The following is a 26,461-nucleotide window of genomic DNA, read 5'->3' on the forward strand; positions in this document are numbered from 1 at the left end:
CTAAGTGAAATAAGCCAGACGGTGAGGGACAAATACCATATGATCTCACCTTTAACTGGAACATAATCAACAAAAGAAAAAAGCAAACAAAATATAACCAGAGACATTGAAGTTAATAACGATCACAGAGTTTTAAGACTTCAAGAACAGGGCTGTATCTAAGTTATTCTAGAGGACAGCTATTTATACTTTCAAAAAAATCCTAAAGGAAGAAACACAACTTTCCTTGCTTCACACCCCACAGATACTTATAATTCTTAATACTAAACCTTTGTTGTAACTGAAGTAATTTTATTTCTACATTCAGGAGAAATATATTTTAATCACTAGGATACCAAATCTTTTCATATTATCTAATGACTAAAGTTAAAATTTTCCTGCTCACTTCTCAAAATAATACAAAGCCAATTCACGTGCTCTATTAATTAAAGCAATATTAAGAAAGCAGACTTTTCCTTCTGTAAAATATGAAATACATGCATCTTTCTTAGTATAATTTAAAATTATTTAAAATAAGACTTTCAATTAAACAAGGGTTCTCACCTTGGCTGCTGCTGATGGAAGATCAAAAGGGATACGCTGTCTGATTTTAGGGGGAAGCTGGGTTAAAACTTCATTCTTTAGCCTTCTAATCATTATGTCACTTAATAACCAATGAAGTTCATTAAGATTTGATGCTCCTCTACAATCCCACTGAGGCCTTTTACCAAAATATCTGTTAATATGAAGAATAAACATATAGCAAAGCTGAATGCTACAGTAAGAAAACAATTTACTCAATGCGTTCTTCCTCTTAATAAGAAGCCATAACACCGCTTTAACTGTTATTTTTGAATGCAAAGTAGTTTCAAAAAGCTCAGCTTGAGAAATAGTAATGTGTAAGATTATACATAACTCTCAGCTAAAGAAAATACTAGTGTCTAAACACAATGTTTACACTGAGTTCAGGCAAAGCTGGAATGAATGGTAACTCTGACAACCATTGGCATTTTGAGTGGGCTCACACATGGCAGGCAGCATGTTTAGCAGATCTAGTCCTAGCTAGGCACTACTAACTGCCAGTACACCAGCCAGTCAACGACCGAACCACCTAATTCATTTCCGTACCCTCTAGAAGAAGATATTATCTCACACCAATAGCAAAGGAAAATAAAAAACAAAAACAAAAAAAAACCCCAAACAACCACAACCCAATATGAAAGAGAGTGGGATAGGAAACACCAGAGGATAAAACATTTAGAAGTCAATGCGGACAGACAAGTGGTCACTGACTTGGTAAAAAGGAAGCTACAACTCAAAATGCTTGCAAAATGTAACTTATCCTCTACACCTCTAAGAAGATGAGGAGGTGGAAGGACCAAATACTGTTAAGACAGCAGGTGTTAAGACAAGGGTTCAAACCTAAATCTTTAGATTTAGTGGATCTACCAAACAGGACAGCTGGCTGAAAAACATCCCCCATCATTGTGACAAGCTAAACACTTCCCCACAAAATTCCCAACCATCTTCAAAGGGTACACTCTACTGAAAATTAGCTGTTAGAGAATTATTTAACAAAGGAAAAATTCTTGTTAGGTTGTATTATCATTATTAATATTAATAAGGAAATAACTATCATTTTAATGGGATTTTTGTGGTATTGTAGCACAAAGATGTGTCCATTTGAGAAAGTTAAAACATTTAACTTGCTAGTTAACTTTTTAACTTGCTAACATGAACTTTCATGTTAGCAAGTTAAAAATTACATGTATTTTGATAGCAAACATATAGGAATAGTACAGACAACATTAAAAACATGTACTTGCATGTAGAATCTATTAGAAAAGTATAATGAATGAATGGAATTAGAGTATGGTAAAACGACAGACACTATTCAGTTGTCATCAGTAAGAAATCTACTTGTTTAAAAAGAAACTAATTCTTTAATGCTTTATAGTCCTATGTTTATATTAAAAATTCAAACATTAATGAAAATGAAAAATATTTGCTAATACCCAATTCTGTCTCCTGTTTTACTATTTACAATCATATACTTAGGTACATTCTGACCTCATGGTAAAAAAAAAAAATCTAATGTTCAGAACTACCAATGATGGGGAAGAGACTGGGTTCGGTGGAGGGGAGGGTGGTTGAGAATGAAATGTTTGCCATTAAAATGGATTCTTGTTTTAAAATCCCCATTCGAGAATATGTCTACTGATTTTCAGATTGAGAGGAAAGGAGAGAAAGAGAGAGAAATCAGTGAGAGAGAGAAAACATTGATCAGTTGCCTCCCATATGCGCCCCAACCAGGGATGAAACCTGCAACCTAGTTATGTGCCCTAATTGGAGATTCAACATACGACCCCTTGGTGTACGGGATGATGCTCCAACCAACTGAGCCACTCAGCCAGGGCTACAACGGGTTATTAAGCACACTCTCCATCTATGTGACATATTCTGCAGGTGTACAACATGTTTGTCAAAGGTCTTAATGGCACAGCTGTTCCACACTGGCACAGACAGCACACAGGTCTCCCCACCATCGGCCTCACTTCTCTCCTGCAGAGCACCAGTAGCTGTGCTCCAGAAACACAGGTTTGTTTTGAAGTCAGAACAATCTAATTTAACATGCCAGCACCAGGCCTGTAACAATGAGGTTTCTTCACCCCTCCAGGAGAGAGTATACAGGAGAAGCTTTTGTTGCCTCCTAGGTGATTTACCACCTGGTTGACTGCAAGGCTATGCCTGGTATGAGCCATGGTTTAGAGAAATCCTTTCTCCCACCCCCACCCGCCTCTTTTGTAGTTTGAGTTAGATCACTAGAGGAGGGAATGACTCTAAAGAGTGTTTGTTGGCAACAGCACATGCTGCTGAACTCTCACCACTAGGTTTGGATCGCAAAAGGGACATGAGAAGGGGGGACGTTGGAAGAGGTGTCACCTGTAAACACTTGGTCTCTTGCCATTAACTTGATGGTTATTATACATATTTTTTTAAAATATCCTAATCTCTCATCTAACAGCTTTATTAAGATATAATTCATAATGCCATATAATTCATCCATTTACACTTCAGTGGTTTCTAATATATTTACAGATAGTGCAACCATCACCATGGTAAATACTAGAATGTTTTCCTCATTTCAAGAAGGAACTCCTTGGGGGTGGGGGTGAAATGGGGGAAGGTGGTCAAAGATACAAACTTCCACTTGTAAGATAAGTCTGGGGATGCAATGCGCAGCACAGGGACTAGAGTTAGCAATACTACATTATATATTTGAAAGTTGCAAAGAGAATGATTCTTAGATGTTTTTGTCACAAGAAAAATATTGTAACTATGTGGTGATGGATGTTAACTAAACTTACTGTGATATCATTTCACAACATATACATATATCAAATCATTATGTTGTACTCCTAAAATGTTATATGTCAATTATATCCCACTTTTTTTAAAAAAGGAACTCCTGTCTGTATCCTTTAACTATCATTCTCTTAAATGCTGTTCGGCCTTTTCAGCCCTAAGCAACCACTAATCTTTTTTTCTGTTTTTAAAGATTTCCCTATTCTGAACTTCCATAGATGTGGAATCATGTAATATATAGTCTTTTGTGACTGGCTTCTTTCATAATGTTTTCAAGGTTTATCCATGTCATAAGCATGTATCAATACTTTATCCCTTTTTAAGGCTCAAAAATATTCCATTGTATGCATATGGCACATTTTATCTATCCATTTATTTGTTGATAGATATTTGGATTGTTTCCAACTTTTGGTTTTTATAAATAATGCTGCTATGAACATTCATATACAAGTTTTTGTGCGCACACATATTTTCATTCCTCTTAGACATATACCAAAGAGTTGAATGGCCAGGTCATATGCCAATTCTATGTTTAATCATTTGAAGAAGTGCCAGATTGTTTTTCAAAGCAGCTGGACCTATTTACATTTCAACCATCAGTTTTCAAGGGGTTCCAACTTCTCTATGTCTTTGACAACACTTGTCAAACAACTTTTGATTCTAGCCATCTGAGTAGGTGTGAAGTGGTATCTCATTGAGGTTTTGATTTGCATTCCCCTGATGACTAATATGTCAAATATTTTTTCATTTGCTTGTTCACTATTTGTATATCCTTGTTGGAGAAATGTCAAGTAAGGAGCTTAGAAGTTGCCACTCCATCCTAACAAGTAAAAATCTAATCAAACTGAAAAATCTGTAACTCTTTTTAGATTTTTCAGATAAATGAGAGAAATGAGGTCACAGGGCAAACCACTGCTCAACCAAGTTGGAAAAAGTAGCAGCAATATGGTTTAGGGTGGAATTAATCATAAAGGAAATAATTTCTAACAACCTAAAATTAACAACAAAATTTCAAATGTCACTAAAGAAGTTATGAAATGTGAAACTTGAAAACTTCCTTTGAGATTAATATAGACTTTCTCATTCAGATTTACAAAGTAAAAATTCTTCTTTTCTAAATAATAATAAATGAAAGCTTCTTTTGTCTTCTTTTTTGAAAATATGAGCAACCTAAGTGCCATAAGTAAATGAGTGGATCAAAAAACTATGGTACATTTACACAATGGAATTCTGTGCAGCAGAGAGAAAGAAGGAGCTCCTACCCTTTGCAACAGCATGGATGGGACTGGACAGCATTATGCTAAGTGAAATAAGCCAGGTGGTGAGGAAAAAATACCATATGATCTCACCTTTAACTGGAACATAATCAACAAAAGAAAAAAGCAAACAAAGTATAACCAGAGATATGGAAGCTAAGAACAATCTAACAATAGCCAGAGGGGAGGGGGGAGGGGACAGGGGGAGAAGGGTTTTTAGAAACTATTAGAAAGGACACATGGACAAAACCAAGTGGGAGGGTGGAAACAAGGGAGGGAGGTGGGTCTGGCTGGTGTGGGGGGAAAATGCAGACAACTGTAATTGAATAACAATAAAGTAATTAAAAAAAAGAAAATATGTAATAAAAAGAGACATTTTTCAATAGGCACTTAATGTTAGCTTAGGATGATGAAACAGAAAGTTTATGGCTAAGAACATGCATGCTTATCTGTATTCATGAATGTAGACACACAGAGAGTTAACTCTGGACTTTGGAAATCACCTCATGAGTTTTTTTTTTAAGTTCCCTTGTGTAGCAAACTCTTCCTCCCACCTCCAGCTCCTGGGAAAAACTCATCTGTTTTCTGCCCCTATAGTTTTGTACATTCCAGAATAGTATATAAATAGACTCATAGTATATGAAGACTTAATCTGATTTCATTTACTCAGCATTTGAAATTCATCTATGTTGTTGGGTGTATTCGTAGTTCATCCTCTTTATTGCTCAGTAATATATTGCATGGATATATTACAATTGTTTGTGCATTCACCAGGTGAAGGACATCTGGATTGCTTCAAGGTATGGGGAACTATAAATAAAGCTGCTATAAACATTTCCATACAGATTTTTTGAGTGAACACATGTTTTCATTTATCTTGACTAAATACTCAAAAAGTGGGATTGCTAGTTTGTATGGTAAGAGTATGTTTAACTTTATAAGAAACTGGCATACTGGCTTCCAAAGTTCCTATACCATGCTGCATTCCCACCAGCAATATATGTGAGTTTCAATTGTTCAGCACTGTTGCCCTCATTTGGTATCATCGGTTTGTAAAAATTTTACCTATGCTAATGCATATGTACTGGTATTTCACTGTGGTTTTAACCAGCATTTCTATAATGACTAATGACATTGAGCATCCCTTCCAGTGCTTATTTGACCTCACATATCTTCTTAGGTGATGTCTCTCTTTCAACCATTAAACTTTTTTTTTCTTGTTTTATTTTTGAGTTCTGAGAGATTTCATGTATTTTTTATAAATTCCTTTTGTAGTTCCATCCATGCTGTCACAAAGGGTATAAGCTCCTTCTTTCTCTCTGCTGCGTAGAATTCTATTCTGTAAATGTACCATAGTTTTTGATTGGAACTGGAGAGCATTATGCTAAGTGAAATAAGCCAGGTGGTGAGGGACAATATGATCTCACCTTTAACTGGAACATAATCAACAGAAGAAAAAAGCAAACAAAATATACCCAGAGACATTGAAGTTAAGAACAATCTAACAATAGCCAAGTGGAGGGGGGAATGGACAGTGGGGAGAAGGGTTTTCAGGAACTACTATAAAGGACACATAGACAAAACCAAGGATGAGGGTGGAAGCAGAGGAGGGAGGTGGGTTTGGTTCGGGTGGGGTAGAGGGGTGGGGAGAAAATGCAGCAACTGTAATTAGGGTAGATGGGAGTACAGGTAAACCAAGCGTGGCCATATGTTAATAAATGTGGAAGCTCATGAAGAAGAGTACGTGGGGGGCTTATTATAGTATTCTGTCTTCTTTTGTACATATTAAACTTTTTAATATGTTACATTATAATGTAATACATTATAAAGTATTAAATAGAAGACCAAATAAACTAAAAAACAAAAACCATGGAATTCAGGAATTTGAAGATCTAATAGGGTAGAATGGCAAAAGAAAATGCAGGATGGCAACTCTGCACCATCCCTAATGTAAAACCAGCCCAGGCTGGAGTAGAATAGAAGGCTGTGTGATGGGAGGCCTCCAGGAAAAAGAAAAAAAGATTATTTTATGTGCCTATAAGAACTTTTGGAAGTTAACAGAAGTGCTGGGGTCTTTGAGTAAAAAAAGGAAGTGATGGCTAGGTAGATGAAGGGGGAGAAATAATTATAAGTTTAAAGTTGACCAAGAAACAGTCAACTACTTGTTCCACTAGAGAGTATTAATTTACTTAGTCCATATATTCTATTTATTTTAGCCACTCATACAAACATAGTCACTGAATTACCAAATAATTCAAACATTGGAAAGATGATGGAAGGCAAGGTGGGTTTAAATTATTGCTTTTTACCTTTTAGTTTTGTGATCAGGACAAGTTACTGAACCTTTCCAAATCTCAATTTATTCAAGATAATACATCTAAAATGGCAGAGGCTTCCAGCCAAGAAGACAGCATAGGTAGACATCGCTTACCTCTTCCCACAACCACATCAAAATTGCAACTAAAATATAGAACAACCATCAATCAGAAACACCAGAAATCAAGTTAAATGGAAATCTGACAACTACACAGTTAAAGAAACCACATCCATTGAGGTTGGTAGGAAGGCACAGATGTGGAACAGGCTGGTCTCTCACTCATGTGCGGTGTATAAAACTTTCGCAGGGATATCTTGGGAGTGAGGAGTCCCAGACCCATACTAGGTCCCCAGCCCAGGGTACCAGTGCCAGGGAGATAAATCCCCATAACTTTTGGATGCAAAAACCAGTGGGGATTGAGTCAGTGGAAGAAACTTCTGGAGTCCCAAGCAGTTCCTCTTAAAAAAAACCCCACACACTCGCCTACTGAGACTCACTCTCTCTGATATCCAGCACTGGGGTGGCACCAGTGGCATACTGGGAGAGGCTGAAGTGTCTGGCATCAGGGTGAGCAGAGGCCATTAACTCTTTTCTGAACCCTCCCCATTCAGAGCCACAGAGCTGGGAGGCTGGTGCCATATTGAGACTCCATCAACCTAGCTAACATTGTTGGACCCACCTTGGACATCCCCAGAGACTCTGCTCCACCCAACTTACGGGCCCACACAAGCAGCTTTTCCATATGAATGACTGTTCTTGGCTCTGCTTCACAGCTTCCTAAATCTGATCAAACAAACAACAGCTGGCTTCAGTGAGCTCCAGGCCCAGCACTAGCAGCAGCCAGATTAGTTTCACAGATTGCCTTAGCCTGTGATTTTCCAAGCCCACTATAAGTAGCAGCCTTCCTTGATTGCTTTAGAGCTCAGGAAGGGCAGACCTGGGCTATACACAGGTAAGGACTGACCTTGGCCTGCACCCCCCGGGAAACCCAGGGCCATTGGACCCTACAGGACACCTACTACATTAGGCCACACTACCAATACATGGAGTCAAGGCAGCTCTACCTAATAACATAAACGCAGGGAGGCTGCCAAAGTGAAGACACAAAGAAACATGGCTCAAATGAAAGAACAGATCAAAACTGCAGAGAAAGAGCTAAACGAAATGGAGATAAGCAATCTATCAGATGCAGAGTTCAAAACACTGGTTATAAGGATGCTCAAGGAACTTAGTGAGTACCTCAGAAGCATAAAAAAAACTCAGTCAGTAGTGAAGGATTCACTAATTGTAATATAGAACAATTTACAGGGAAACAACAGTAGAGTGGATCTAGCTGAGAATCAAATCAATGATTTGGAACATAAGGAAGCAAAAAACAACCAATCAGACAACAATAAGAGCCCTGGCTCGTGTGGGTCAGTGGATTGAGTACCACCCTGCGAATCAGAGGGTCACTGGTTGGACTCCCAGTCTAGGGCACATGACTGGGTTGCAGGCAGGTACCTAGCAGGGGGTACAGGAGAGGCAACAACACATTGACATTTCTCTCCCTGTCTTTCTCCTTCCCTTCCTGTCTCTAAAAATAAATGAATAAAATCTTTAAAAGAAAAAGACAAGAAAAAGAAAATCAAAAAAACGATGATAGCCTCTGGGAAAACTTCAAGAGGTCCAACATTCACATCATAGGGGTGCCAGAAGGAGTAGAGAAAGACCAAGAAATTGGAAATCTATTTGAAAAAAATAATGAAAGAAAACTTCCCTAATTTGGCAAAGGAAATAGACATGCAAGTCCAGGAAATACAGAGAGTCTCAATAAAGTTGGACCCAAAGACGACCACACCAAGGCACATCATAATTAAAATGCCAAGGGTTAAAGATAGAGACTTCCAGCCTATAGGAAGGCATAGGTAGATATACTTTGCCTCCTTGCACAACCAAAAGAAGGACAACAACAAATTTAAAAACAAAAAATAACTACAAGTGCCAGAAAATTGAATTGTTTGGAAGTCCAACAACCAAGGAGTTAAAGAAGAAACATTCATTCAGACTGCTAGGAGGAGCAGAGACAGACAGCTGGGACAGAGAAGACACACAGCAAGGTGGCAGCTGGAAGACTGGGTGGTCCCACATTTGTGTGCGGATAAGCCAGGAGAAACAACTGGGAAGAGAGACAGATGGCACAACCCAAGATTCCAGCACAGGGAAATCAAGCCTGAAAACCGCTGGCTGAAAAACCGGTGGGGGTTGCAGTGGAGGGAAAAATTCCCAGCCTCACAGGACAGTTCGTTGGAGAGACCCACAGGGTCTTAGAAAGTACACAAGCCCACCCACCCAGCAATCAGCACCAGAAGGGCCTAATTTGCTTGTGGGTAGCAGGAGAAGTGACTGAAAGCTGGCTGAAAGCCAAGGAAACAGCATCGTTCCCTCTTGGAACCCTCCTACTCATACAGTGTCACAACACAGTGAAATGGCTTGCCCCACTCTGGCGAATAGCTAAGGCTCCACCCCTTACAACATAATAGGTGCTCAGAGACAAAAAAACACGTCCCAAATGAAAGAACAGATCAAAACTCCAAAAATAGAACTAAGGAATCAAGAGATGGCCAACCTATCAGATGCAGAGTTCAAAACACTGGTAATCAGGACGCTCACAGAAATGGTTGAGGAAGGTCACAAAATAGAGGAAGAAGTGAAGGCTATGCAAAGTGAAATAAAGGAAAATATACCAGGAATCAACAGTGAAGAGAAGGAAACAAGTACTCAAATCAAAGATTTGCACCAGAAGGAAGAAATAAACATCCAACCAGAACAGAATGAAGAAACAAGAATTCAAAAAAATGAGTAGAAGTTTAGGAATCTCCGGGTCAACTTTAAATGTTCCAACATCTGAATCATAGGAGTGCCAGAAGTAGAAGAGGAAGAGCAAGAAGTTGAAAACTTATTTGAAAAAATAATGAAGGGGAACTTCCCTAATCTGGCAAAGGAATAGATTTCCAGGAAGTCCAGGAAGCTCAGAGAGTCCCAAAGAAGTTGGCCCCAAGGAAGCACACACCAGGCACATCATAATTACATTACCAAAGATTAAAGATAAGGAGAGGTTCTTTTTAAAAATAAATTTTAAAATTTATTTATTGTTAGAGAGAGGGGAAGGGAGGGAGAAAGAGAGGGAGAGATATGTGTGGTTGCCTCTCGCACACCCCCAACTGGGGACCTAGCCCGTAACCCAGGCATGTGCCCTGACTGGGAATCGAACCAGTGACTCTTTGGTTCGCAGGCTGGCACTCAATCCACTGAGCCACACTAGCCAGGGCAGGAGAGAATCTTAAAAGCAGCAACAGAAAAGGAGAGTGTTACCTACAAAGGAGTTCCCAGAAGACTACCAGCTGATTTTTCAAAATAAACCTTGCAGGCAAGAAGGGGCTGGAAAGAAGTATTCGAAGTCATGAAAGGCAAGGGCCTACATCCAAGATTACTCCCTCCAGCAAAACTTTCATTTAGAATGGAAGGGCAGATAAAGTGCTTCCCAGATGAGGTAAAGTTAAAGGAGTTCATCATCACCAAGCCCTTATTATATGACATGTTAAAGGGACTTATCTAAGAAAAAGAAGATCAAAACTATGAACAGTAAAATAACAACAAACTATTGACTACTGAACCTAAAATAAACAAAAACAAACTAAGCAAACAACTAGACCATGAACAGAATCACGGAAATGGAGATCACATAGAGGGTTATCAGCTGGGAGATGGGGCAGAATGGGAGAAAAGGCACAGGGAATAAGAAGCACAAATGGCCCTGTAGAAAATAGGAAATGGAGAGGCAAGAGAACATATGTACGACCCCTTCATGGACATGAACTAAGGATGGGAAATGTTGGTGGGATGTGGGGTGCAGGGCAGAGGGGAATAAATGAGAGAAAAAAATGGGACAACTGTAATAGCATAATCAATAAAATATACTTAAAAGATAAAGAGAGAACATTACAAGCAGCGTAGAAAAGCAGAGTCACCTACAAAGGAGTTCCTGTAAGATTATCAGCTGATTTCTCAAAAGAAACTTTGCAGGCAAGAGGGGGCTGGAAAGCAGTATTTAAAATGATGAAAAGCAAGGACCTACAGCCTAGATTACTCTATCCAGCAAAGCTATCATTTAGAATTGAAAGGCAGATAAAGTGCTTCCCAGACAAGGTAAAGCTAAAAGAATTCATCATCACCAAGCTATTATTACATGAAATGTTAAAGGGACTTAACTAAGAAAAAAGATGATCAAAACTATGAACATTAAAATGACAACAAACTCACAACTATCAACAAATTAACCTAAAATACAAAAACAAAAACAAACTAAGCAAACAACCAGGACAGGAACAGAATCATAGGTATGGGGATTATTTGGAGGGTTATCAGCTGGGAGGGGGAAGGGGAGAAAGGAGGAAATGGTGCAGGGATCAAGAAGCCTAATTGGTGCTTGGAATTGGTTTATTGGAACAAAATAAACAGGTGGATGTTAAGAATAGTATAGGAAATGGAGAAGCCAAAGAACTTATACACATGATCTATGGACATGAACTATGGGGGGGGGGGCGGTGTTTTGAGGGAAGTGGGTTACTGGGTGGATGGGGGCAAAGGGAAAATAATTGGTACAATTAACAGCATAATCAATAAAATATACTTAAATAGAATAGAAAAAATTAAAAAATGAAATACATGGCATAGTATCATACACAAAAGATAGTATCATGTAGCCAATGAAAATTATTTATTTTAGTTACCAGTTTAGAAGTTATCCTAAAAATAGTGCTTCACTAAAGAGTGTATTACAGAAGAGTATGTATAATATGGTTCTATTGAAATAAAATTGCCTATCATCTATTTATCTATCTATTTATCTATCTACCTACCTACCCTTACATACCTAAGCAGAGAAACTATCTAGAGAGAAAGTTACCAAAACAAATCACTAATGGTTATCCCTGGACAGTGTGATTTCAGTTGAATTTTTACTAATTAAAATATTTTCTCTTTGATTTATTAAAATAAGTATAAATCATTTTTCCAAAAGCAATAAACTTTCTGTAAATTAGTAAAAACAAAGGAAATAAAAATCTTATAAAGACAATTTTAAACCATGGGACAAGGTGATGCTAAGTGAAATTAGCAGATGATAATAGCATTACAATCAGAATCTATTAAAATTAAAAATTATTAGAACTATAGACAAGGTAGAAATAAAGAAAAAATGAAAATAATTTATGTGTTAGTGTAGGTAGATTATAGTATTTTTCTTTTCCACTTGTGTTATAGTGTTACTGTTATAGTGTTACATGTTTTATTGTCAAAAATACATATTGTTATAGTGTTACATGTTTTTATTGTTTTATTGTCAAAAATACATATATAACTGTATATTTTATAAGTTCTTACTCATATTATGCTAAAATCTACTCCTCTATTAAGTTTCACTACTTGATAATAGTTTGCCCTCTGAGGCCACAAAGACAAATGTCTAATTTTCCTTCAAAATGACAGGTCTTTAAATATTTAAATACTTGTTCCCTCTAGGTCTTCTCTTTTTCAAATTCCTATAGGCTTCATAAGATTGGACACTATGTCTTACTCATCTTTCTCTTGCCAGCAGCTCTGAAATAATGTCTTAAATATAGCAGGCAATCAATAATATCAGGCATTTGTGTAAGTGAATGTTGAAATCCCCTTATTATTTTGGTCACCCTTTCCAAGATACGTTTTCATTTGTTAACAAGCTTCTTAAAATAGGACTTTCAGTTTCTTCTCAATTTCTTGTATTCCTTGTCTCCAGTGACCTTGTAAAATCTACTCCAATCATTCACTCCACCCCCATGCCTATAAACGGTCCTGAAAAACAGTTCTATGTGATAAATTCAAACTGTCCCCATTATTCTAGCCCACTTGTTAATTTATACCCACTATTTCTTTACTATCTCATCAGTTCCTTTCTGTCAACTGAGTGCTCCACTTTCACTATATCCACAATATCCTTCTTGTCTTCACATCCATCCTCGCCATGTTTTCATCGCTGAGTCCATACATTAGCTTTGTGATTACCACTGCAGCATAATTTCCCTTGTCCCAAGGTCCATGCATCAAAAGCTCATGAAAAAACATCTTTGATGGCTCCAACTATAAGCCTTTTCCAAGCCTGTACCTACGCTGCTGGGTGCTGCTGGGGAAATCATACCTTAGGAAGACTGGCTCCTTTACAAACCTACAATTACTGATCTCAAATAGTTACTCAGTGCTGCTACCAATTCTAACACCAGTGGTGTTATCTCATGCTCCCATTAGGCAAAATTTCAAACCATGTCAACATTCATCAAGTTTTTTATTTTTTTAAATATTCATCAACTTTTAATCCTCCACTTTTCCATTTCTCTAAACACATGTCTCTCTTTTCCATTTCAAAACCAAAACAAATCATTATATGCAAACTCCCTCAACTTCCCACCACCTCAGAAACTATGATATATTTTTAACAATACCATGTATCCATAAAAAGGAGGAAATTATTTATGTATGTAAAAAAAAGAACAAATAAGGGAGGCACAAACATTTATGTTTATAATATACTGCCATTTACATAAAAGATATAAATATGCTGAAAATGCACATAATTTCTGTGGAAAGATTAAAAACTACATACAGAAAATAAAAAACTACATTGATACAGAGTCTGGCACAAATAATGCCCCTTTTATTACAAAATCTTTTATTACAAAACCATAAGCAGGTAATTCTGTAACATAACAATATCACACCATATGACATTTTAGGTGAAATGTTCAAATTGCTGTCCATCTCGTGTGAGACATTCATGTACCCTCCCAACCACACTCAAGCAAGCCTTACTTCTGGTGGACCCTATATTTGCCTAAAAGAAGGGAAAGTGAGGCAAAAGGGAGGTTTTTCAAAATATATACTCAGAACTATCAGTTTAGAATTTCTAACCATGTGAAAATATTGTCAAAAAAAAAAAGAAAACTAGTGAATAAAATCATGCACATCCCTTTCTTGCTTTAAAATCCCACAATCATGGGCTGGGTGGGAGGTAAATAGGGAGTTATTATTTATCAGACACAGAGTTTCAGTTTAGGAAGATGAGAGAGTTCTGGAGAAAGATGGTGGTGATGGTTGATGGTTGCACAACAATGTAAATATACATAATGTCACTGAACTCTACACCTAAAAATTGCTAAAATGGTAAATTTTCTTATGTGTACTTTATTGCAATAAATAACCCCTCAATGCTGATAACTAAAACACAAAACAAAACACTCTTATTGCTATTATGATAAAGAACAAGACTTTGACCAAGACTCCATTAGCTTAAGAATATTCAGCTGAACTAAACTTCTTTTAGCTTCTCAAAGGCGTAGCAGTCCCTTACTTTAGGTCTTAGCATCTAGATTTCTCTTCCTGGAATGCAGACAAATAACTATCATTTACAGGAAGCTTGCTTCTGTCCTCTGATACTTGATTAGTTCACTCGGCTAAACTCTGCCATAGCATCCTTTACTTCCCTTTTATGACACTCATCACAAATGTAACTATCTAGTTAGCTGAATTAAAAACTCACTGAAGGCTGGGACGACGTGAGTCTTATTCCCTAACACATATTCGATGCCTACCTAGCACATGGCATGGCATATAACAGGTACCCTATAAATATTTTTTTGAATGAATGGATTAATTCAAAATTAAAGCATACTCCAGATGTGCTCTAATCAATGAGTGGAGTAACACCAACCCTTCCTCTGGATGTTTCTTTGATTAATGTGTGCTAATATTACTTTAAACTATTTTTATCAGTTAAGACAGAGAATGGACTTCTATGTAGTGTAGGGAAATCTTTTTGAACTGAACTTCTGATAATAGGTAGTGTTTTCTCAAATCTTTTCTACACAAAGCAGACTTTCTAAGCCTAAGTGCAGTATTTATCCTATTAATTTTTATCTAATTCTCTTTCAAACTCATCTCTGCTATATAGTAGATTAACTATTTCTCTCAGATTTAAGCCATTTGAAAATGGAATAGACCTGATCTCTATTTAGCCATGGATGAGAATTAAATGCAACAGTGCTGGGGACAAAGTACCATACAATTTCACAAGAGACATTTCTTGCAGCTGACAATGACCTACTAATTAACATTTTTGGGGGGAAGGTTATAAATATATTTAATACGTATTACTACCCAGAATTTTCCTTTGCATAAAAATTTAAAACAACTATTTCTCCTATGAGGTTGAACCAGCACAAAGTAACAGTGATGAAGAACGACTAGAAAATTTGATATATTACTATAAAGATATTCTGGGATACTCGTAACCTTTAAGCATGACATCAGGGAGGGCAAGTATGTCTTTTCACAGCTTCTGAAGGTGGCTGTTGAAACAGGATGCTTGGCTGAATTATCTGTGCGATCTCTTTTTCTATGTAAAAGGACATTTATTAAAGTTAAGGACATTCCCTAAGTGTTTCTTACTTTCTTACTGAAAAAAAAGTAAGAGGAGGTCAGATACAGGGCCAGCCATTTAAGCTCGCCAGGTACCTACAAAATGACAGAGGGGAGCTGAGTGATCTGCACAGGCTTTCCTAGCTCTGCAGTGCTAAGGGTTGACAAGTGAATGTGCTGCCCTCTCCAAGTCATTTTCGTATTTATATCTTCCTCTAAATATAACCTAGTACAGTGAATAATGTAAGGGATTTTTGGATATGGGATGCTTTGACCAAGTAATGCTCTCTCTGTGCCTCTCAACTCAAAGGTGGTCACCAATACCCAGACTTCTCGTCTCCAAACCACATTCACATTAGTACACTTCTGTTTATCGTCACTTATGTAATAAACTTGATAAAGGCGAAGTTATATTTTTGCCCAAGCTTCACTTAACTTTATTTTGAATATGGTCATGACATTTCAAATATAAAATATGAGTCTAAAACTGAATAACTAACCATAATTTTCTTTCTGCAAAATTATAATGTGAAAATGACACCTTCATAGAATGAGAAGATTATGGAAAAAATTTAACATTCCACAGACTAACTTAGAATGCCAGGAAGTGCCTTGATCTGAACCAGAATCTATGAAATCATAGTGCTTTCAAAGTAAAGAAGTAAAGAAATAACATAAAACTTTTGAATTGGAATCTGGAAGAAAATAGCATTTAAAAAGCATGATAATTTTGAAATGGCTTTCTCTAGTAAACAGGAAATAGGACACAATCTCCCAATCATAAAGCACTTCATAAAGATACACTTTTCTTTGAAATAGTGTTTGTGTTAATAAGCAAGAAAGGAACAGCCATACACTTCTGCTGTCCTATGAAAACTTTTAATCCAGTTAATATGTTTCTCTTATGTAGGCAAACTTCGGCATTTAGTCCTCAGGAATGTGACTAAGAGCTTGCCAACAATATCTAGAATATTGCCTGTTTGGCATTATATCTTAAAATGAATTATTATTTATGTAGAGAAAGACTGAATATTTAATAGAAACTTTGGGCTAGGACACCTTAATGAATTCTTTTTTGTTTTGAACATTTTTTGGCCAATCTTCTTAGGTCTTCCAAAAGAATAATATCACTGGCAAATATTGATAATTTTGCCTTTTACTTTCCAATATTTACCTCATTTTACTTTTGAGTAACTGAACTGATTAGTGTCTCCGGAATAAAGGTAAACTATGGTGACGGGGAACATCCTGGCCTTCATTTTACTGTTTCATGTGATGGTGGCTTTGGACTTAAAGCCCACAAACACACACAAACATATATATTGTATATCTGTGTATATAGTTATAATCACACACATATATACATGTTAAATTTATTAAAGATTATACATAATCAAGGATGGATGCTAAATTCTATCAAATGTTTCTCAGCATATATGGAGATGATAAAGATTTTCCTTGTGGTATTAACATGGCTAATTATATTAATATATTACCTAATATTAAGCTATGCTTGCATTCCTCATAAGAATTCCATTTGTATATGGTTAATATATTAGGCCTTTTAATCAGTTTCTAGATTATACTAATACTGAAAATTTCTACATTTATAGTTTCAACTAGAAATGGTCCTTGTTTAGATTTCTACATTTACAGACTTAACTAGAAAAGGTCCTTGTTTAGATTTCTACATTTATAGTTGTTTTTTTTTAAAGATTTTATTTTTTTGTTTTTAGAGAGAGGGGAAGGGAAAAGAGAGGGAGAGATACATTGATGTGCAAGAGATACACAGATGGGTTGCCTCTCGTGCACCCCAAACTGAGGATCTGGCCGGCTATCTAGGCATGCGCCCTGACTGGTAATTGAAGAGGTGACCTTTCATTTCACAGGCTGACACTCAATCGACTGAGCTACACCAGCCAGGGCTACATTTATAGTCTTAAGTAGAAAAGGTCCTTGTGTTTTAGGGTTTTTTTGGTTGTACTATCTTGTCTGAGCATTTACCTCAGAAAGTTGATTTCTATATTATATAAAGATTTCCATTATATCAATAAGAAAAAAAGCTGATAAATTTAGTAGAATGAAGGGCAAAGAACATGAACAATTAACCAAAAAAAGCACAAATGACTTACATGTATGAAAAATGTTTGAGTGCATTTAATAACACAAGAAAACAAATGTGTATTAAAACTACTATCAGATCACATTAACAAGAATAAAATAATTTGTGTTAGAATATGTTGGCAAAGTGTGGGGAAAGAGACAATCTTACTGCTGGTGGGAATATCAATTTATATAACTTCTGTGTAGAATAATTTGTAAAAATCTATAAAATATAAAAATGCACATTCTACTTCTATAAATTTATCTTACAGATTTATTCCTGTATGTGATATGAAATATTAAAATAGCTAATAATTATTGAGTGCTCACTGTTTGCCAGTCACTGTTTAAGGCCTTTATAAATATTAGCTCATGTCAGTCTCATACTCGGTCTCAGAGGCAGAAATAATTATTCTCTGTTTTTAGAGCGGAAGAAACTAAGTATAGGGAGGTAAAGTTACTTTCCTAATATGAGACATCTGGTAAATACTGGATGTGAAAATAAAACACAGGTGGTATACATCTTGTCTTGCATGTTCTTTGCCACTATACTACCCTTCACTATGTGCAAAGATATTTATTGCTGCATTGTATGCAACAGTTAGATACCACAAACAAATGCCTATTAGCAATAGGCTAGATAAACAAATTATGGTGTGTCCAAACAGTGGATCAGATGCAGTATTTAAAAGGAATGCCAACTTCTGGTCAAGATGGTGATGTAGGTAAACGTGGTACTCTCATCCTCCCACAACCATATCAAAATTACAACTAAACTACAGAACAAATATCATTTGAAACAACCTGGAACCTAGTGGAATGGAAGTCCCACAGCTAGGGATTTAAAGAAAGGGCTGCTTAGAGACTGGTAGGAGGGGTGGAGATGCAGAGCAGGCTGGGCCCATACCCATATGCAGCAGATAAAAATTGGGTGTGATATCATAGCTGCAGAGGTCCACTCTGAAGAGCAAGGGGTCCCAGCCCCACACCAGGCCCTCCCAGCCCAGGGTTACAGTGCCAGGAAGGGAAGTCCCTATAACCTCTGGGTGTAAAACCCAGTGTGGATTGTGGGTGAGTGAGACAGACAGCTTCTAAAGTCCCAGGCAGTTCCTCTTAAAGGGCGTGTGCATGGACATACTCTGAGTCACTCCCTTTGAGCTCCACAGCAGCTTGAAAGGTATCAGGTACCTACTGGAATGAACAGAATTGTCTGGTATCAGGGCGACAGGTTGAGAAGGAAGCTTTCTACCACAGAAAAGTGCTAGCAGAAGTTATTGTTCCTTTTATGAGCTCTCCTTCAACAAAGCCAGCAGGCAGGCTGCATCAGCCTGGCTCACACCCATCGCCACCCCTGGGGGATTCCTTGAGACCTCGTTTCACCCATTTTGCAGGCCTACCCAGGCTGTTTCCAGTGGCTATCCCATATAAATGTCCTGTCTTGGCTCATGCTTCAGACTTTTGTAAAATCTCTTAAACAAGCAGCATCTGGCTTCAGTGTACCCTGTATCTCCCACTAAGCAGCCCCAGGCCTGGCACTAGCAGCAGCTGGCCTTGGTTCACAGCTTGGCCTCTCCTGGGCACCACCAAGCCCAGCACAAATAACAGCCATCTGAAGATCACTTTGTAGCTCATATTAGGTGGCCCCAAGCAGAACATAGGCAGTGGCTGACCTTGGCCTATAGTTCCTGTAAGGTTCCAGAGATATTGCACCTGGTGAATAGCTTCATTCCACAACAAAGTACTAACCAACCCAACCACCTCCACAAGTGACACACTCAGGGGCAGAATCAGTGAACCACAGCCCTCCACACCTGACCCTCCACAATGGTTGGTGGTTCTAGCCAGTCCTTACAGCTGTTCCGCCTGGGAATAAATCCCTCCCTTTGAGGTGCCAACAGCAATCAAGGCTTAACTACAACAGGAGGGTGTACACAGCCCACAATTGGGTGGCAGGTTGTACCCGGGGTGCCTAGGTGGGTGAATAGGGAGGCCATGCCACTGGGACCTACAGGACACCAACTATATGACATCACTCTACAAAGCCTGGGAGACATAGCAGCTTTAATTACATAGAAACCAACACAGGGAGACAGCCAAAATGAGGAGACAAAGAAACACGTCCCAAAGAAAGAACAGAACAAAATCAAGAAAAAGAACCAAACAAAATGGAGACAAACAATCTACTAGATACAGAATTCAAAACACTGCTTATCAGAATGCTCAATGAACTTAGGGAGAACTTCAACATCATAAAAAAGGACATGGAAACCATAAAAAGAGAACCAGTCAGAAATGAAGGATACACTAACTGAAATGAAGAATAATTTACTGGGAATCAACAGTAAAGTAGATGAAGCCAAGAATCAAATCAACAATATGGAATAAAAGAAGCAACAAAACAAAAAACAAAACAAAACAAAAACCCCTTCACCCAATCAGAACAGTAAAAAGAAAAAAGAATCCAAAAAAAAAGAAGATAGTGTAAAGAGCCTCTGGGGCAGCTTCAGACACAGCAACATTTGTATCACGGGAATGCTGGGAGAAGAAAAGAGAGAATAAGAAATTGAAACCTATTTGAAAATATAATTACAAAAAACTTCCCTAACCTAGTGAAGGAAATAGATATAGAAGTCCAGGAAGCACAGAGAGTCCCAAACAAGAAGAACCCAAAGAGGTCCACACCATGACACATCACAATTAAAATATAAAAGGTTAAAACCAAAGAGAGAATCTTAAAATCAGCAGGAGAACAGCAGTTAGTTACCTACAATGGAGTTCCCATGAGACTGTCAGCTGATTTCTCAACAGAAACTTTGCAGGCCAACAGGGATTGGCAAGAAATACTAAAGTAATGAAAAGCAAGGACCTACAGCCAACGTTATGCTACCCAGCAAAGCTAGCATTTAAGGACAGATAAAGAGCTTCCCAGACAAGAGAAAGCTAAAGGAGTGATGACACCACCAAACTCGTGTTACATGAAATGTTAAAGGGTCTTCTTTACGAAGAACAAAAATATGAACAATAAAATGGCCATAAATACATATCTATCAATGATTGAATCTAAGAAAACAAAATAAAGGGATAAGCAGAACAGAAACAGAATCATAGATAGAGAGAACTTTTTGATGGTTGCCAGATGTGAGGGGGGATGGATGAAAAAGGTAAAGGGATTAAGAAGTACAAACTGGTTGTTATAGAATGGTCATGGTGATGTAAAGTACATCATAGGAAGTGTAGCCAATAATCTAATAACTATGTATGGTGTCAGGTGGGTACAACATTTATCAGGATGTTCATTCAGTAAGCTATATAATGTGTAATCACTGGGGCATACACATGAAATTAATATAATGTTCCACATTATCTGTAACTGAAAAATTAAAAATGATTTAAACAAGGAAAAAATATCAAAAATTTTAAAATTAAAAAAAATAAAAAATAAATTTAAAATTTTTTAAAAATTTAAAAATTTAAAAACAACTCTTTCAGTTACTGATTGGAAGGATCTCCAATACAAATTTGGTGAACACAGCTGACTGCAGAATAGTGTATACATTACACTACCAAATATGTAGAAATAAAAACTAAGTATTATTATACATATATAAATCTATGTGATTTTTCATGCATGGAGTATCTATAGGAAATACACAAGAAACTGCCAGCAAAAAGGAAATGGTTGTCTGTCACTTTTCTACAATGTGTATGCTCATCTATTAAATAAAAATGAATCATTTCAAAAATAAAATAAATGGAAGGTAAAAAATAAAAAGAAAAACTGCCATTATCTATTTATTTAATACATTGGTCATCACATAAAAATTTACTTGAAAAAATTAATCCAGAGCCACCACAAATTTGCAAAATGCCAGAACAAGGAATTACTAATAAAACTTAATGTTCACAGTACATGTGAGGATTAAAGCTTATAGAAAAAAGTTTGTCATACCTGACATGTGCGTTACAGTATCTTTTGGCATAGTCAGTCCATGTTCCAAATTTTTGTGGAAAGAGAGCTTCAATCTGCATAAAAAGCTGAAACAATACAAGTGTTTTCAATGTGTTGTAACAGTCTTACTAAATTATTATTACAATGATAAATCCAGTTTAAAAAAATAGTAAAAAGTGAAAAAGGAAATCTACCTCTCCTTCCTCAGGGTCCCTCCTTCCCATGCATCACCCCAATCCTGTCATCCTATTCTTTAGGGATAATTGCCATCCTTTTCTTAAATACACATTTATGGATTTTCTATGCCTAGATAAGTTTACGTATATATTCTCTTTTATTCATATAAATAGGATCATGTTATACAATTAGAATTTGTCTCAAACATGTCTTAGACATCATTAAAGTACATATACATTTATTTTTACTCAGTTTTAAAAGTGATATAAGTAATGTATTACAATAATAAAGCACTATTTAAAGGCTACACAGCAACTCATTGTGTAGATAAAATGTAAAATTCTTAAACAGTCTCTTATTAATGGGTATATAGGCTGTTTCTAGCTTTTATGTGATTACAAAAATTAATAACTTAATGTAGGTCTATATGTGTATGTATATATGTTAATACATGTAGGTATAGTTATATATACTACATATACATCTATCTATCATCTGTCCATCCATCTGCATTTCTACTAGATAAGTTTGTAGGGTAAATTTTTAAAATTGAGCCCAGGCTGGTGTGGCTCAGTGTATTGAGCGCTGGGCTGCAAATCAAAGGGTTGCTGGTTCAATTCCCAGTTAGGGCACATGCCTGGGTTGTGGGCCAGGTCCCCAGTAGGGGGCATGCAAGAGGCAACCACACATTGATGTCTCTTCCTCTCTTTCTCCTTCTCTTTCCCTCTAAAAATAAATAAAATCATTAAACAAATAAAATAAAATAAAATAAAATTGAAATAGGTGGGTTTAAGGTAAATGCTTCGATAGACAGGACTTCCCCAGGTTACAGTGACCCTTACAGACTCATAAGAGTTTCACCCATTATTTCTTCTTCCCAATGCTTTAAGTACTCCTTACCCCACCTGCCTTTCAGAGTAGTAAAAGCTAAGTGGGGCATCTAATGCCTTATTCCTGCATTCTAAGCAGATAAAACCATTTGGTCTGCCCAGAATTTTCTACCTTCCCAAATGTGGATCTTAAAGTGAAAGAGAAACAGAGATTATGTAATACAGTATAAAATATATAAAGATATATCTTAATAAAAGACAAAAAATTGATTCAACTCCAATCCTAAGGAGCTTATGACGCAGGGAGAATGAAGATTAAGGCCATAGAACAACCAGAAGAACACAAATGTTATTTACAAATTTGTATCAGATATGAAAACCTTATAATAAAGGTAAAAACTTTTTTTAAAGCAGGTACTCACAAGTATGGCTAAGGTTCACATGTAAATAGATAAAAAGTCATAGTAAAATATATATTTAATCATTAAGAGCCATCTAGAAATTCCCAAAGTACTCTTCGGGTATTTGAGGCATCTAATTTAAAATTTCACAACAGATGTTTTATTCAATGTTCTGTTTGGTTTTTTTTTAAAGCCCAAAATACAGGGATTTTAATACCTCTTCAGGCCTTCCCAAAGCTGGAGTTCCTGTAAGAAGAATGGCTCGTTTGGCTTTCTGTACTATTGGCAATAAAATCTTGCTGCGACTTGCATTTCTGGACTTCATGTAGTGTGATTCATCCACTATCACTACGTTGAAGTTCTGGTTATTCAGTGTGTCTATCAAAGCCTTTGCATCTGTCGTTAAGAGACCATAGCCCAGAACTGTCACTTTGCTGGTCGATATTCTCCTAGAAAAGAAAATTCATGTAATTTAAAAAATATTTCAGTAATCATTTTATCATAAACAATAAAACTTTTTGGTACGAAATACAAAGAAAAGAAGAGGAAAAATAAGAGGAGATAGTACCACTAATGAAACCCAATTTCTCTTAAGACTTTATAGTCTTCAAATATAATAAACAAGGATCCAAAATTTAAAATTTGGTTTATTAGATCCAATTTTTTTATAAATGGTTTTTGGAAGATTTTGACATCCAGCAAGCCATATTTTAGTAGGATAAGAACATTATTTTCTGAGAATATTTGCTTCCATGCACCTATGATCATGAATAAAGTGGATACTCAAATATTCATTGACTATTCCATGAAGCCTTCCCACAAACAGGATAGCAGAGTTTTTAAAGCCAGGTGCTACTGGGATTTTGAGCAGGACAATACTTACTATTGCAGGGCTGTCCAGTACCCCCCAGGGCAATTCACAGTCCTGGCCCCTCCCATTCATGGACAGTAGAGTCCCTGTCACAATGGCAACAAAAATGCCCCTGGCCCCTGGATGCTGACGTGTGGGGAAAAGACGGAGTACCACCTCATGCAGAGAAACATTTGGCTAAAGTGACCCTGATCTTTTGAACTATCTCTGTAATTCATACATCTATACTATTCTTTATCATACTGTATTTCAATTATTAATTTACATATTTATTTTCATTACTATAGCATAATATCGGTGAGGGCAGGAGATGTGTCTTATTCATTTTTGTATGTACAGTGCTATGATCCCAATCAGTAAGTAGAATTACATAATTAGACAAGTAAATGCCTTAAAAATAAACCATGTCACTTTGCATTTTCTATATCACTAGTGAAAATAAAGGACAGAGTCAGTCTTCTGCAGTTCTCTACCCTTCAATAAAAACCGAAGGGCTCCTAAACAGCCAGTACTGACACAGCAATCATGTTTTTTGTTGTTGTTTTTCTTCATAACGACAAATGCATTTTAAGCCCTGGATATATCTACTTAATATAGAGACTTTTTTGGTATATACAAATGTTTGGCGCTTTTGTTCCCCAAAAGATTAAAAAGTTGTTCTTACCCAACATCAGTTTTATTCTGAATAACGCTGATTTCGTCTGGACCTAACTCTGGGATCCATTTCTCTATTTCTTCTGTCCAAGGGTACCTCAGAGATGAAGGGACCACTATTAAAAGAGGCCATTCCTCCTTATAGTAGTAAGCAATGGCAATTGCTTGGATTGTCTTTCCTAGACCCATCTAAAATAAAAATAAATAAGTAGGTAGATAAATATAAAGGCTAAAATATTTTTAAAGAAAATATCAAGTATTTTATTTAACAGTATTATTATTCAGATAATTTTCCAATGTAAAGTCAATTGAATTACACAGTTAATGTTCAAGATATGATGACCCTTAAAATTCATTGGAAAAATTATATTATTTTCAAACCATTTTTCATTGAACTTAAAGACAAAATGACCACTACTTTAAAATATTAACTATACTGGTTTCAAGCAACTTAATTTTATAAAAATTTATTTTACTGTTCATAATTTCTCCTCTTACAGAACAGAAGAGCAAATGCTTTACCTTTACACTACAAAATCATGTTATTTTAAAGGCAGAATAAGCTCTAAATCATGAACATTTTAGAGGAAAAGTAAGCACATGGTGGTTAAATTATCTGTTCAACTTAACACTTAACTGGTTGCAAAACTGGTATGATGTCTGAGGCCCAGGTGTCTGGTGTTCTTCCACCTGATCATTTCACACTTATGCTGTACTGCCCTATCTCTAGGTGGGACCCATTTAAAAAGTAGTTACCGCATGAATCTTTATAAAGGTCTCATCCTGTGCATGTGTTCAGGACATGGCCAAGTACTTGAGGGTAATGTGTACGTAGAGATTTTTGGTCTTCCCCTCAACTTCCTTCCTTCCTGAGATTTTTCTCTTCATGTCCCAATGGCACAATACATAGTTTGGGAGCTTGACAGAGAGGCAGTCTCTCATAGAAACAGATATAAGCAGCCTATTTCAACTATGTGGCTAACAGCTTTAAGAATTTAAGGAATTGGACATTCACTGAAGCATCTAGGCAGCTGAGTAAGAACAGAAAGCCAATTTTGCAAGCTATGAATGTACTAATTTATTAGGTTGGGAAAATTCTAAACTATTCCTAGTTATCTTATCACACTTTCCTAATATAAAAATTATGATCGCCTTTTTCTTACTATTCCCAGTTATCACACTTTCCTAGTAACATAAAAATTATGATTACCTTTAAGAACTAAACTAGTAAAATATTAAGTATCAACTAAAAAAAAAAAAGACAACATCTTAAATGGAAAGAATAATTCCCAAACCAAGAAGACTTGAGTTTAACTAATGGAAGGCTTAATCTACCTAAGGAGATAACATGTTGAATACATGAATAAACAACTGGGGGGAGAGAAGATGGCGGCAAGATAGGTGGGAGTGGAGCCCACTTCCTCCAGCAAACCGGTGAAACACCTACTCAATCTACTGAGGAACGAAGTGAACAGCCAACAGTACCCCAGTGTTTATGAAGATAGGAGACCAAAAAGTACAGAGGACACTGAAATAACAGACGGTAAGGGGATTACTTCAGGACAAAAAGGTCCCTGGGACCAGCGCAGGGACCAGGGCAACTGCAGCCCCAGGCCCACGCCTGCGGGGCCTGCTGCAAGACTCCTGGGAGAGAGCCAGGTTAACAGCTCCCTCCCCTGACAAACAAGGCTTGAGAAACACCACGAGAGATCTGGTTGCCTGAAGTCGCAGGGAGGGGAATAAGGACGAAGTGGTAAACTCACAGAGACCGTGGGTGATGGCTGGGGAGAGTTGAGAGTTGGGCCGTGTGGGACCCTGACCCAGACAGTCCCCCATCTAGCTGGGGAGGTGGGCTGTGTGAGAGGACAGGCCCTTCCTTGTAAGGAGGGAGCAGCAGGATTGAGCAGGAGGATTTTCCCAAAAAGAAAAAGACGGAGCACTTACAGCACAAGATCAGTAAGATTGGGAGATCAAGGAGACTGTACCACTGAATCTCACAGGTATTCTATCACAGAAGTTTACACCAAAACCCTGGGGGTCAAAACAGAGCAACTTAAGAAGCAGAGGC

General features: G+C 37.0%; 1 protein-coding gene across 6 annotated transcripts in view; it reads right to left on the reverse strand.

Moving 5' to 3' along the window:
* Positions 1 to 26,461, reverse strand: part of ZRANB3 (zinc finger RANBP2-type containing 3) — a 225,942-nt gene that overhangs the window by 77,805 nt on the left and 121,676 nt on the right. For all 6 annotated transcript variants that reach the window (XM_045203150.2, XM_045203151.2, XM_045203152.2 and 3 more), the window contains 4 exons: positions 24,404 to 24,582; positions 23,086 to 23,317; positions 21,461 to 21,546; positions 544 to 715 (listed from right to left, as the gene is read on the reverse strand). In XM_045203150.2, the coding sequence (XP_045059085.2) occupies positions 544 to 715; positions 21,461 to 21,546; positions 23,086 to 23,317; positions 24,404 to 24,582 (669 nt within the window). The remainder of the gene's footprint in view (positions 1 to 543; positions 716 to 21,460; positions 21,547 to 23,085; positions 23,318 to 24,403; positions 24,583 to 26,461) is intronic.

This window comes from Desmodus rotundus, chromosome 2 (assembly GCF_022682495.2).
Source record: "Desmodus rotundus isolate HL8 chromosome 2, HLdesRot8A.1, whole genome shotgun sequence".
Classification (NCBI taxonomy): domain Eukaryota; kingdom Metazoa; phylum Chordata; class Mammalia; order Chiroptera; family Phyllostomidae; genus Desmodus; species Desmodus rotundus.